This window comes from Alternaria alternata, assembly GCF_001642055.1.
Source record: "Alternaria alternata strain SRC1lrK2f unplaced genomic scaffold CC77scaffold_34, whole genome shotgun sequence".
NCBI lineage: Eukaryota > Fungi > Ascomycota > Dothideomycetes > Pleosporales > Pleosporaceae > Alternaria > Alternaria alternata.
Genome location: NW_017306223.1, coordinates 61,517 through 74,431, shown reverse-complemented (window position 1 = coordinate 74,431; position 12,915 = coordinate 61,517). Strand labels below are relative to the sequence as shown.

General features: G+C 51.8%; 6 protein-coding genes across 6 annotated transcripts; 5 read left to right on the top strand and 1 right to left on the bottom strand.

The window, feature by feature from the left end:
• The first annotated feature begins 837 nt into the window (after positions 1 to 837).
• CC77DRAFT_573483 (hypothetical protein) lies at positions 838 to 2,560 on the top strand. The gene is made up of 2 exons (XM_018532289.1): positions 838 to 2,148; positions 2,201 to 2,560. The coding sequence occupies exons 1-2, from the start codon at positions 940 to 942 to the stop codon at positions 2,468 to 2,470; spliced, it is 1,479 nt and encodes a 492-aa protein (XP_018379571.1). The 5' UTR covers positions 838 to 939; the 3' UTR covers positions 2,471 to 2,560.
• Positions 2,561 to 3,222: 662 nt separating this feature from the next.
• CC77DRAFT_1067199 (hypothetical protein) lies at positions 3,223 to 4,941 on the top strand (the record flags this gene model as incomplete). The annotated part of the gene is made up of 3 exons (XM_018528970.1): positions 3,223 to 3,282; positions 3,341 to 4,333; positions 4,552 to 4,941. 3 exons carry the CDS (start codon positions 3,223 to 3,225, stop codon positions 4,939 to 4,941), a joined length of 1,443 nt encoding a protein of 480 aa, XP_018379570.1.
• A 369-nt stretch (positions 4,942 to 5,310) lies between these two features.
• On the bottom strand, positions 5,311 to 6,849 carry CC77DRAFT_1067198 (MFS general substrate transporter; the record flags this gene model as incomplete). Its single annotated transcript, XM_018528969.1, has 2 exons — positions 5,311 to 6,625; positions 6,686 to 6,849. 2 exons carry the CDS (start codon positions 6,847 to 6,849, stop codon positions 5,311 to 5,313), a joined length of 1,479 nt encoding a protein of 492 aa, XP_018379569.1.
• A 956-nt stretch (positions 6,850 to 7,805) lies between these two features.
• On the top strand, positions 7,806 to 9,431 carry CC77DRAFT_949350 (purine-cytosine permease FCY21; the record flags this gene model as incomplete). The annotated part of the gene is made up of 2 exons (XM_018535251.1): positions 7,806 to 8,107; positions 8,162 to 9,431. The coding sequence occupies 2 exons, from the start codon at positions 7,806 to 7,808 to the stop codon at positions 9,429 to 9,431; spliced, it is 1,572 nt and encodes a 523-aa protein (XP_018379568.1).
• A 96-nt stretch (positions 9,432 to 9,527) lies between these two features.
• Positions 9,528 to 11,255, top strand: CC77DRAFT_573414 (mitochondrial carrier). Its single transcript, XM_018532288.1, has 4 exons — positions 9,528 to 9,909; positions 9,959 to 10,131; positions 10,191 to 10,754; positions 10,807 to 11,255. Exons 1-4 carry the CDS (start codon positions 9,767 to 9,769, stop codon positions 10,923 to 10,925), a joined length of 999 nt encoding a protein of 332 aa, XP_018379567.1. The 5' UTR covers positions 9,528 to 9,766; the 3' UTR covers positions 10,926 to 11,255.
• Positions 11,256 to 11,584: 329 nt separating this feature from the next.
• CC77DRAFT_1067195 (NAD(P)-binding protein) lies at positions 11,585 to 12,898 on the top strand (the record flags this gene model as incomplete). The annotated part of the gene is made up of 3 exons (XM_018528968.1): positions 11,585 to 11,624; positions 11,680 to 11,700; positions 11,760 to 12,898. The coding sequence occupies 3 exons, from the start codon at positions 11,585 to 11,587 to the stop codon at positions 12,896 to 12,898; spliced, it is 1,200 nt and encodes a 399-aa protein (XP_018379566.1).
• Positions 12,899 to 12,915: the final 17 nt, after the last annotated feature.

Here is a 12,915-nt window from a genome sequence, read left to right as displayed (position 1 = left end):
CCCTCTTCTGCACGCTGACTGGCTGCCTATTTACACTCTGCCATGAACACGCGACAAATGTGCATCGAGTGGCAAGCACCCCAAGCCTCTCTAGGACTACCTACTACCCTAACCGGCATGCGCCGGCCAAACCTCGCTCTGGGCATATTGCCACTACGTACGACTACAACGCTATCTGGGGCCGATAGTCGTTTTGAGACGATAAAGAGTCTAAAAAAGCATCATGATGCGAGCAAGAGGCAAGGTACGGTATATGCATAGCGCTTTCATCCCAAGCTAGGAAGCGCCCGGTATCTAGAGCCAACAGCGAGTTCTTTGATCATCTCTGATGAAGGCAGGCCAACTCAGGCACAGTATTTCCTCATAGTACTCCCTTCATGCCATGGTCCCAGGAACATACATCCCAGATTGTTTGGAAACAAAAGGACCGCCATCTTCCTGCTATACGTCTTTCCAGCATATGGGGAAGACTTCAGCTACTCCAAGTCGAACGTCATCAACATACGATTGAAGTTTCGTGTCAACACTCCAGCCGACGACAGAGAGGAATGACGCGTATCAACGCCATCTCGACTTCCCAACTAAAGTTTCATTACGCCCTTCTATTTCTCAAGACTACCTTGGTAAAATCTATCATGCTGGCATGCACTGATCTTTCCTTCAGCAAGCTAAAAAGTAGATCACAACAGGTACCTCAAAGGTGTCGTATGTTCATTCTCACCTCGGCTCCCTAGGCTTTTTACCTCCCCTGTTCCGGGTGCGCCTCAAAAGAAATGAGCTTGTTCCCAGGTGACATCAAGCACTGAAGTCACAGGGTCCTCAAAACTGCTTGGTCTTGGTGGTATGCAAACGCCAACACACATTGCACAATCAGGAAGAATCTACTTATTATACGATCTGTAACGCCTTCTCAACTGACCAATTCAGTTTTCAGAAGTTATGAAGACATTCGCTGATCTACCCACCGAGATGGTCGTAAACGTGTTCAAATTCGTACGCCAGAGACCCGACCAAGGCGCCGTCTGTCTGGTTAGTCGCTTATGGAGAAAGATCATGGCACCTGTGATGTGGGAAAAGCTCGAAACCAACTTGAGAGAGTCTGGTAGCCGCTCTTTGGGAACGTTACTGAAAGCGGATTCCAATATCTTGCCCCACGTACGAGAACTGAAGATATGCAGCGTGACGTTTGGGCACGACATGGAAGATCGTCTGAAGCTGTTGATAGCAGCGCTTCCACGCGACAAACTTCGTACGATTCATTGCACCTACTACATCAAAGACTTGACCTTCCAGCAGTTGTTGCTTTCGCAACGCAAACTCGAAAGTATTCAAGTCGCTACTTCGTTTACGAATCTGGACCAGAGAACCGAGTCTCACTTTCTGTCTCACGACTATTTCTCATGGACAGCCTCCATGATGTCCGAAGTGAAGCAGATAAAGTTTGACCTCTTTAGGAAGGAGAATGGACAAGCAAGGAAGACCTTCAAAATCTTGCGCAAAGCCTTCGATGCATGTTCAAAACTAGAAAACCTCATATTGATCGACACAAGGGCGTTTCCAGGCTCACTACAGGATATACTTTCCTACGCAACTGGAGGCCAACTATTCTTCCAACTCACGTCTGTGACCTTACAAGGATTAGACCTCGTGCCAAATGGCTCACAGCCATTCTGTCACAACTTTAACGTCACGAACTTGCAGCAGATGAATCTTACGTCATGCGACGATGTTATTCCATTTTTGGACAGCCTGACCAGGTCTTACTCTGAGATGTCTGGGGCGCTGAAGGTGCTGTCAATCCAGCTGCGAGAAGACGATCCTACGCCAGTGGAAACTGCAAGCTCTGTTGAGGGATTTCTCAAAGCTTGTCCCAAACTTAAGGACCTCTCTCTAGTGCTTGCCAGATGCCCCCTTGTAGGCAAAGACTGTCTCTTGTCTCACGCGGACACACTGCGTTCGCTTGTCGTTAGCACCGATCCGCTTGAGCAGCGCGCGTACTCAAAACATGATCTAGAACGCATCTTAAAGGCCTGCAAAAGGCTTAAATGTCTCGCGATCAACTTCCCGCCTATCAGGCTGGGGTCTGTTACCAAGCCACGTCAAGGTCTCCGCTTCGATGAAAGTGAAGACGGCGCCGAGGGCGTTCTGGTGCGTTTTCCAAGTCTGATCGTTTCTTGGTTCCTGCTAATTGGCATCGCAGGCTCAAATTTCGCGATACTCTTCGCTCCACACTCTTGGAATGCTCAACTTGCCTGAGCTCAGATTCGCCTATTACCCGAAACCTCCCCGACTTCCCACGATGACGAAGCAAGCTATCCTTCAGTCCTACAATTCAGTCATGCAGAGCCTTGCTAACCAGGTCTTTTGTTACATGGCGCAGCACGGCACATCTCCAAAGGTCTTTCACGTCGAAGCTGACGGTTTTTTTTGGAAGCTCAGCAGACCCGACCGTGATTTCGTCGTTTTATAGCTGGTATCATTACACCTACATCAGCAGACATATCCAAGACGGATCTGGCATTAGTGTGGCAGTGGAAGTGCCATCGAAAGCTGCGCGCAGAGAGTTCCCCAACGACTTCATCATACAGAACTTTGCCAGAAAAGGATCGCATATCTAGAAGTGTCGATTTTCTGCATTTGATGATGTTGCTAAGGATTATGCTGAGCTACTAGTGCCATAGCGTAAGAGTTCTGCTTGGCGTGCATAGATATGATAGAGTCAGGAAACAAAGATGCAAGAAGAGACAATACATCCTTTGCACTGACCATACTGTCCATACCCTCTTTGAACTTCGTTCACTCTCAAACGTCGTTTTTATCCAACAACGAGCTCGAGGTAGCTCTGGATTGGCCAGTGATAGAAGGCATCCAAGTCGCATGAGATGCTTTCGAAATGCTACTGTCGGGTATATGGTGCATCCTATGTCGCAAATCTACCAATTCACTATTTATACCGTCAGCGAGAACTTAAACTGTTGGACATAAATTCAAGAGAACTTCTCCGTACGGTTGTTGCTGCCTGACGACGCGCCAGTAGCATAGCGCGGTGAATGACCCTTTTGGTGTCTGCAAGTCTTGGTGAAAGGTAAATACACTGCACGAGCCATGCTTTCTCACTCTCACTTGACTCTCACTCCACTCACCGCGACAAAGATTTTCTCTTCTTGACAAGAGCAGCGAGACCACAATAGAGACTACATTGGCCTGCTCCCACTCCCACCCATGGCGCCTGCTACCTTCTCCGACCTGCCACCTGAGATGGTCAGCAATGTGTTCGCTTTCGTAAGTCTGGTCATATGACAGCTTTTGGAATTGCAGAAATGCTAACAGAATCATCTAGGTGCGACAGCAGGCTGACCAGGGCGCGATCTGCCTTGTCAGTCGCGTGTGGAGAGACTTGATGGCACCTATGATGTGGGAGAAGCTCAAGATGAACTTGAGCACCGCATCTCCTCGCTCCATCGCAACCTTGCTACATCCATGCTCAGATATTTTGAGCCATGTTAGGGACTTGAATATCTATGGAACAAAAGAGGGAGAGGACTACTTGAGGCTAGTCATCGCAGCAATTCCTCGAGATAGGGTTCGTACTTTCTGGACCCATTTCAGCCCGGAAACCCTAACATTGCACCTCCTACTTTTGTCTCAGCGCAAGATTGAAGATTTGGCCATCTTCAGGTGCTTCATCACTTCTGGCCATCCCAGACCATCTGATCTCGACTCTGAAGAGCATCATGAATGGATGGGCTCATCATTGCCTGAAGTCTCATCGATACATCTGGGAATAGGACCAAACGAAGCCTCAGATGAGGACGCTTTCTACGACATGAAATTCGTCTCTCGCTGTTGTCCGAAGATGACATGTCTTTCGCTGTTCAAAAACCTCGGTCCAGCATCTGAAGGGTTTTTGCACTCTGTGTCCTCGGTGTTCAAGTTCAGTCTTGCAGAAGAGGCTCCACTGTTCCAGAATCTCACATGTCTACGACTCTTTGACCTGGATATTGCAACTCCAGAAGACCAACCGCTATGCAAGAACTTCAATTTATCGAAGCTACGGAGTCTTCAGATAAAAGAGTGCGACTACCTCATTCCTTTCTTAGAGGGCTTATCTTCATTCTATATCGACTGTACAGGTCAATTGGACGAGCTCATAATCCTCCTTCCTGAAGGCCTAGATCAGCCGCTGGAAACCATTCAAGCCATGGAAAGACTACTCAAGAATTGCCCCAAACTTCAGAGTCTCGATATGGACTTCGAAGGGTACGGGCCGATTGCCAAAGATTGCATCTTGGCTCACTGTCAGACGCTCATCTCGCTTCAGATAAGCTTTGGAGTGGACGAATGGAAAAACACCTTTTCTGAATACATGACATCCATCTTGAGAGCTTGTACCAAACTGAATAGGCTGGCGATCGACATGCCGACTTTGAATGCGCATACGCATGATATTCCAGGTTTCAAAGCCGGTAGTTCCTTTCCTGCAGATTTTGCGGATATGTTGGCAAGTTTCCATTCGCCCTTTTGACCGCTCCGCCGCTAACAGATTTCCAGACTGTGGTCTCCAAAACTACGACTATACAGGCTTTCCGAATTTTCACTGTAACTAAGCACGAATTCTGGGATGCCGCCGATGACGAAGATTTACTCTTAATGCGGCATAGGACTCTCCATCAGGTAGTGATGCAGAACCTTGCCAACCAAATTATGCGATTTATGGCTAAGCAAGGATCCAATCTAAAGATTCTTAGCTTCAAACCTGTTGAAGTCGACGAGGAATTCCTAGGTCAAAAGCTAGTCAGGGATGGAAATGGCCACCGATGGCCGGAATATCATTACTGCCGTGGCCATGCGACCGACATTACAGGCACAAATGTCGTGATTGCGCATCCTTCGAGGAACATAGCACTGGAGTTCCCAGGTCTTGCAGAGTTCTTCGATTAAATGTGATCCTGTTCACAGCATCATGTCAGATTGGAGCTACGAGAAGACGCTGGAACTGCGAGATGGATACCAGGATAAAATTGTCTTCAGCTGCCTCTTATCTAGACCTTTCTGATGACTTTCGAGTTTACGAAATTCCAAGTAGTGTTCCAAACTCACATCTTGTGATGGCCGCTGCGCATCTAAAACTATTCAAGCAAGTTCACATGAAAATTTCTTTGCGTATCATGAACCAATTGAACAATTGAGGAAATAGCATTTCAACTCGATGCGAAACTACGCGACGCTATGCTAAACTAACAGCAAGAGGGTATAGTGCTTTTATGCAATCAAACAGCCGTTACTCATTACCTCTCCAAATCCTCCCGATCAAGCCTTTTGAGACTCGATCTCCTTTGCTTCCCGCTTCTTTCGCCACACGGGGCCCATCTTGATCTCCAACAACATGAGCGGCAGCAACAAACAACAAATGCCGCCCCAGAAAGTATAGGTCCAGCCATCGCCCCACGCCGCTGCCTGGCGATCAATGATAGACACCAAGATGGCAGCCAGCGAGCAGCGCACAAGATTCGTACACGCCGTAGCGCCCGAGCTGCGCGACTGCAGAATGTCGATATTCAGCGTCATGGTCGTGTTGAGGATGCCGATTGACGTCCAACCGAGCATGACGCCGAGAATAAGCGGCACGGCGATGTGAGCCTTAGCCTGGATCGTCCAACCCCAACCTATGACGCAGACGATGAAGAGGCTCAGGTAGAAGGGCATGATGCGCAGCCTCGCATGTTCGATCGTGAACTTGTCACCACACCGCTCTTTCATACTCGCGTACTGCCAATCGAGCATCTTGCCGGTCATGGTAGAACCCAGAATCATACCAGCGCCAACAGGCAAATAGCAAAGTCCCAACACCGTCTCCGATAAGTCCGGGTAAATCTTTGCAAAGGCCGAAGAAATGGTGGCGGTGATAGTGTAGTTGACAGCGTAGACGAGGCCGGTAAAAGTGAGCAACACAATGACATCAGGGTAACTGAAGAGCACGAATGGGTTTACGCTATGCTTGGGCTTAGCGCGAGAATCGGGGTCAAAAGCTTCTTTCGTTGCTTTTTGGCCTACGATGGGTAGGATAGCGCGTTGCAAGCGAGGCACAGGGATACTGCCATTGCCGGCAATGGAGCGCAGGGTTTCGGGCAGAAAGAGGGCGATGCAGAGGAGGCAGACTGCGACCATGATGACAATGGACCAGAAGATGGATCGCCACCCCAATCCTTGCGATAACGCGCCTCCGATGGCCGGGGCGATGCAAGGCGCGAGCATGGGACCGAGGTTGAACATGCCAAAGTATCCTCCTCTTTCTCGCGAAGTGGAAATGTCGCCTATGACACCTGCGCCTAAGGCGATGGTGGACGCGCTACCTCCGGACTGGAAACAGCGCAGGAAGAGGAGCAGCCAGAAGTGATTCGTGGGACAGAGGGCTAGCCCGATGCTCGATGCGACGAGGATGCCGAGACACACCAGGTAGACGAGGCGGCGGCCGAAACGGTCACTGATGGGTCCCCACAGCATAGGGCTGATGCCCTGGAATACCAGGTACACGGTAACGGTTTGGTTGATGTCTTCTATTGATTTTCCAAAGGCGCGGGCAAGTGTTGGTATGGCTGGGAAGTAGATGTTTGCTGGGAGAGGGCTATGGTTATGTTAGATATGACCTCATATGACTTTGGGAACGGAAAGAGAAGAAGCATACCTATAGAACCCCGCCAAAGCCACCATGGCTACGATGAGCCATTTCTCTTTGCTCGTATATATACTGTACGGTACTTCGACTTCACCTTCTACCGGTAGCTCAGGTGCTATAGCAGCCTCATCTACCGGTATAGGTTCCTGCTTGTCATCCATAGCAGCAGCCATGACCAAAGACTTGGATTCCAAATAGACGATAGACGAGATGAAGGAAAGCGAAGAGCGACAGCCTCATGCAAGGCTACGCCGCAGCGCCCAACGTCCATGATAAACAAGTCTGCTCTTCCCGAAGACGCTACAATCACCGTCGGAGTATCAAGCACCGCACGCTGTGTGGTTGGACGCTGCCCACCCATTTCGGTCAAGATGATGGGGATAGACCGGCAGACCGGCGAGAAGTCGGCAAGCGCGTCTATAATCAGGCCATTGCGCAGCGAGCATGCAGCCGAGAGACATGCATGCCACACGCCCACATCCCACACTTCCGTCATGTCGGAGTTTGGTCCTCGAGGCCTGTGGGCGCTACGGTGCAAGACGCGGTTATTAGACGGCTAACATGACGGTTGTCGGCTTAGCAGAGGGCGAGGTGGGCGAGATCGTCGTGGGCCGCCGTCGATTTTACGTTCGGTGCCGACGGGTGCGCGCCTAAGCCCAGCGCGGGCAACCAAAGCCGTGTGTACCACAAGGTAAGGGTAAAAAGAGGGCGCGTTTAAAGAAAAAATTTCTCCTCACGATAACACACACTACTACGCCACTTGGTGATGGAGTCATAACTACGATACTGTGGGTGGAGCAAATGATTCAGGTATATAGGCCGGAATTTCCTTCAGTTGAGGAAAAGACGCCGCACCGGGGGACTAGATTCGTTATCACACGACCGATCAGTTTGGACGACGCCCGTTCCAATATTTCGCACTGCAAGCCATAGCTGGACATAGTAGCTGGATCAGCCCGGTGGGTCAATCAAAACGGCCCTGTAACCAACGTCTCGGGAATTGTTGACAGTGGTTGCTTGCAAAAGGGCTTGACAAACCTTAGGCGCGCAATATCTCGGGGTGGAGCGGCGAAAACGTTCAGGAGCCAAGGAAACCAGAACCTAGCCAAACGCAAAAGAGATGGCAGATATGCCCGACGTAGGGGTAGCAAGTAGCAGGGCTGTTCCGCACGAAGACATCAAGCGGCCTAATCTCTCGGTCGGGGAAGTGGGAGCAGCAGCAGTAGGGGGAGTGGAGAACTCGAGCAGCGACGATGTCACGGTGGGCAAGCAAGAAAGAGTACGAGGGTGGAGAGGGGTGCTGAGTTTTCTGGAAAAGAAAGGAGATGTTGAGCTACGAGGATGTACGCCTGTGCCGTATGAGGAACGTCTAGAGACGCAGTATTCAAAGATCTTCACGCTTTGGTTTTGCATGAGTTGCAACCCCCTGCCGTGAGTGGTCAGCCGGGGAACTCGCTCCGTACATGTCAGCTAACGGGTATGCAGTGTGACTTTCGGCATGGTGGGCACCATGTCCTTTGCATTGAGTCTGCGGGACGCGGCACTGGTTATCCTTTTCTTCACGCTTGCGAGCACTGTGCCGGTGGCATACATGTGTACGTGGGGACCGAAGACGGGTATGCGACAGCTTGTCCAGGCGAGGTTTTCCTTTGGCAAGTACTTTGTTTCTCTCCTGATATTGCTCAATCTTGCTACTCTGACGGGATTCTGCGTCGTCGATAGTGTCATTGGTGGTATGGCATTGTCGGCAGTACAAGATGGAGCAACCATCAACGCAACCGTTGGTATTGTCATCATCGCCGTGTTGTCGCTGGTCATATCCTTCTGCGGTTTCGGAGTACTGCATCACTACGAACGGTGGGCGTGGATCCCAGCATTGGCGGCACTCATCATTGCTGCAGGATGTGGGGGTAAGAGTCTCAGCCACCAGGTTCCAGCACCTGCTGCTACAGCATCGCAAGTTCTCTCATTCGGTGGTCTAGTGGCAAGCTTCATGCTGCCATGGGCTGCACTCGCGAGTGACTTCTCGACGTACATGCATCCCAAGGCTCCTCCGCTGCGGATCGCACTCTACACCTACACGGGCCTCGCTCTCCCAACAATCCTCTTGATGACATTGGGTGCAGCCATGGGCGGCGCTACACCAAACATGGCGTCATGGCAGGCTGGGTACGATGTCAACGCAGCGAGTGGTGTCCTGGCAGCCATGCTTCACCCTGCAGGCGGCTTTGGTCGCTTCGTCACGGTTGTGCTGGCATTCAGCATGTTGGGCAACCTGTCCGCAACAATGTACAGCGTAACACTAAACCTGCAGATGCTGCTTCCCTGGCTGTTCCGCATCCCGCGCATCTTCTTCAGCATCGTCATCACTGGAATCGTGATTGGCGTGGCTGTCGAGGCATCAAAGAGCTTTTTCCTCAACCTCGAGAACTTTATCGGAGTCATCGGGTACTGGAGTGCTGCCTTTATTGGTGTCGCTTTGACTGAACACGTGCTGTTCCGAGGGAGCAGCCTCGTGGCTTACACCGAGGATGAAGAGGCGTGGGACGAGCCGAGCAAGCTCCCGCCCGGGGTTGCGGCAATGGGCGCGTTCCTTGTATCCTTTGCTCTCATCATCCCGTGTATGGGACAGATCTGGTGGACGGGGCCCATTGCGGAGACTACGGGCGACATCGGGTTGGAGGTAGCGGTGGTGCTGTCGGCGGTGCTCTACATACCATTTAGGGTGGTAGAGAGGAGGATATGTGGGAGATGATGTCAAGATAGCAAGAACCAATCGTAAGCATTGCTGTCATGTTTGTTGTGTACTGCATCGAGTTTAGAGATTGCACGTGTTGGGGTTTGGTGAAGATTGCCGGATGCGACTAGCTCGGGGAAGTTGTTGCCTCGGTTGTACCTCTTACCCCGGAAACGCTTGGTGACGTTCACAAGCCAGCCGGAGCCGCAGCTCAAATGCGGAGACACATGCCATCAGAGGAGCCCTGGAAGACGCTTCCCTTTTGACGCTGTTCCTTGCACAGTCTATCCTCTCCTTTTCCATTCTCTCTCTTGTTTTTCTCGGCTGCTCCTGCCTCTGACAACGGCTCCATCATGTCTCAAACACAGGAAAAGGCGCAAGAGAAGCTCATCGAGTCGACTTCGTCGGTGCCTCAGAGCACGGCGGCACAGCAGAGCGACAATGTTGCGCATGCGCTGGCGGGCGCTGGTGGAGGACTACTGTCCATGGCCTTGACGTATGCGCCATGATGACTATTGTCGGAGGGCTGCTAACACACACCCCAGCTACCCGCTCATCACCCTCTCTACCCGCGCCCAGGTCGAATCGAAGCGCGCCCAGTCGTCGACGCTCAATGCCGCGCGCCGCATCATCAAGCGCGAGGGCGTCGCAGGCCTCTACGCAGGCCTCGACTCGGCCCTCTTCGGCATCAGCGTCACAAACTTTGTCTACTACTACTGTGCGAGACACCTGCTTCTGATACGGCATGCAGTACAATGAGGGACTGACAGCAGCCAGGGTACGAATGGACCCGCTCCTTCTTCGAGAAGGCCGCGCTCAAAGCCGGTCGCGCTTCCTCGAAGCTCACAACCGTCGAGTCCATGATGGCGGGCGCCCTCGCTGGTAGCGCCACCGTCCTCATGACCAACCCCATCTGGGTGGTAAACACGCGCATGACAACGCGCAAGTCGGAGGCCTCGGACGAGTCGCTCCCAGGCGCTCCTGCAACCCCGCAGAAAGCCCCGTCGACGCTCGGCACCCTCTTCGCCCTTGTGCGCGAAGAGGGCTTTGCGCGCTTGTTCGCCGGTGTCATGCCTGCCCTGGTCTTGGTCATCAACCCCATTCTCCAATATACCGTCTTCGAGCAGCTCAAGCAGATGCTCGAGAAGAGGAGGCGTGTCACACCAAAGGACGCCTTCTACCTGGGTGCCCTGGGCAAGTTGTTGGCCACGAGCATTACCTACCCGTACATCACTGTCAAGAGTCGCATGCACGTTGCCGGCAGAGATGGACCCAAGGAGGATATGATGACCACCTTCAGGCGCATCATCAGGGAGGAGGGGTACACTGGCTTGTATGGAGGTACGATAGCAACTCCTGCGACGCAAATGGCATGTGTGCTAACCGTTGATAGGCATCGGACCTAAGGTCACCCAGAGTGTTATTACTGCCGCCTTCCTCTTCGCCTTCAAAGATGCGCTGTACGCCTACACTGTCCAGGCACGCAAGAAGCTTGCCATGCGCCGTGCCTAGACGTCATCTCCAGAGTGGTCGCGTTCATGGTAGGCGGTGCATATCGGGTCTCTTCGCGACCCGTAAAACAAGGGCGATATCATGTAGGGCGACAAAACGTCATAGTAAGCTACGAGCTTACATACGAGCACCGTATTTGTCGTGTATGGAGCAGAAAGGTAATCTCCTAGGCGGGATTTCATGTGCGAATGCCATAAAAGTCGTACACGAGCATTAGATGACGTGCACGACTAAGATGCTTGTACATGAGGCTCAGCCAAGGAAATCGCTTGTGAGCATTGAAAATATATATACCCAGAATTTCACCCGTCGTTTAACTTAGGCCGGGCTTGTTCTGCTCACGATTGCAATCGTGTATAACGAGGAAACCTCTTTGTTGTTGAAGGATGGGCGGATAGGATCCCGTTTCTCCGCTAGTCGCGTCGTCAGGCTCATCTCACGTCTATACAGCCGCTGCGGGGTATTCTAATCGAAAGGTTGTCAACATGTCCACCACTGATGTTACGCATGTACCTGCAGCATCGACACAAGCCAGGGCGTAGTAGACATGGCATGGGCTCGGCACGTCTTTATAGCAATTATGATAAGAATGCAGGGCGTCTCTTCTCATTTGTATTCTTCTTTCCCTTCCATATCCTCCAGTATATTTCTCTGTCAAGATGAGTTCTGAACCGTTTACCCTGAGGTGGGGTATCTTGGGTATGCATTGTTACCCCTAATGTCAGAGAACAAGCATGCTAATCCCAACGAATAGGCTGCGGAGGCATAGCAACGAGTAATTCTTTCTCCCCTTGTTTTCCAACACATACCATTGCTTCCTAACACCCCACCTAGCATTCACAAAAGACCTCCTCATCGACCCTCGAACCCGTGACGCATTCGATATCCGACACGTCGTTGTCGCAGCCGCGACTTCAACATCTGCACAACGAGCCCAGGACTTTTGCACCAACGTCGGTGTACCGCCCAACACGGCAAAAGCATATGGCTCTTACAAGGAACTCGTTGAAGACCCAGATGTAGATATCGTCTATGTAGCTACCCCACACTCCCACCACTACCAACACGCCCGCCTCGTCCTGGCCGCAGGCAAACACGTCTTGATAGAGAAGCCCATCACCGTCACCGCTGAGCAATGTAAAGAGTTACGGAAATTGGCGCGGGAAAAGAAGAGGTTCATGATGGAAGCTGTTTGGACAAGGTTCTTCCCGCTGAGCAGGGAGGTATGCTCCATCATCCAGTCTAGCCGCCTCGGCACCATAACCCGCGTCTTTGCCGACTTTAGCTTCTGGAACGATGTCGAAAAGGAGTTTGGCAAGGAGCATCGCATGATCAATCCCGAGTTGGCGGGTGGTGCGTTGTTGGATCTGGGCATTTATAGTCTGACGTGGGTGTTTATGGCTTGTTATTATTGCCAGCAGCCGGGAAGGAAAGACGGGCATGGGAAGACGATGGACAAGAAGGAGGAACCGGTTGTCGTGTCTGCGGTTAGTAAAGGGGAGACGGGTGTTGATGAGACGACGACGGTGTTGTTGCATTGGAAGGGGACGGGTGCGCATGCCGTGGCGGGCACAAGTATCAGGGTGGCTACGACGCCTAATGCGGAACATGTCGGTGGGGATGCGGTCAGGATTCAGGGTACGCTGGGCGATTTGACGGTGAATTATGCGCCGAGGCCTAGGACGTATACGCTTGTCCCTGCGGCCAATGAGAAGAGAGGTAAACCGGCGGATTTTGAGTACGAGGTTGTGGATAAGTTCAAAGACATACCTGGAGGGGGACATGGCATGTTCTGGGAGGCAGATGAGTGTGCAAGGTGTGTGAGGGATGGGAGGATGGAGAGCGAGGTTTGTGGACTCGAGGAGACGGAGGTGCTCATGGGGGTTATGGATCAGGTTAGGAAGAATGGGGGTATCTTGTATCCAGAGAGGATTAGCAGTTTGGAGTATCCGCTTGAGGGGTTTGGAATCTGAGATATGTGGGAGGATGT

Coding starts and splice junctions, on each gene's coding strand:
- CC77DRAFT_573414 (XM_018532288.1), top strand. CDS start 9,767: ATGTCTCAAACACAGGAAAAGGCGCAAGAGAAGCTCATCGAGTCGACT. Junction 10,132..10,190: donor AAACTTTGTCTACTACTACT/GTGCGAGACACC, acceptor GACAGCAGCCAG/GGTACGAATGGACCCGCTCC. Junction 10,755..10,806: donor GTACACTGGCTTGTATGGAG/GTACGATAGCAA, acceptor AACCGTTGATAG/GCATCGGACCTAAGGTCACC.
- CC77DRAFT_573483 (XM_018532289.1), top strand. CDS start 940: ATGAAGACATTCGCTGATCTACCCACCGAGATGGTCGTAAACGTGTTC. Junction 2,149..2,200: donor ACGGCGCCGAGGGCGTTCTG/GTGCGTTTTCCA, acceptor TTGGCATCGCAG/GCTCAAATTTCGCGATACTC.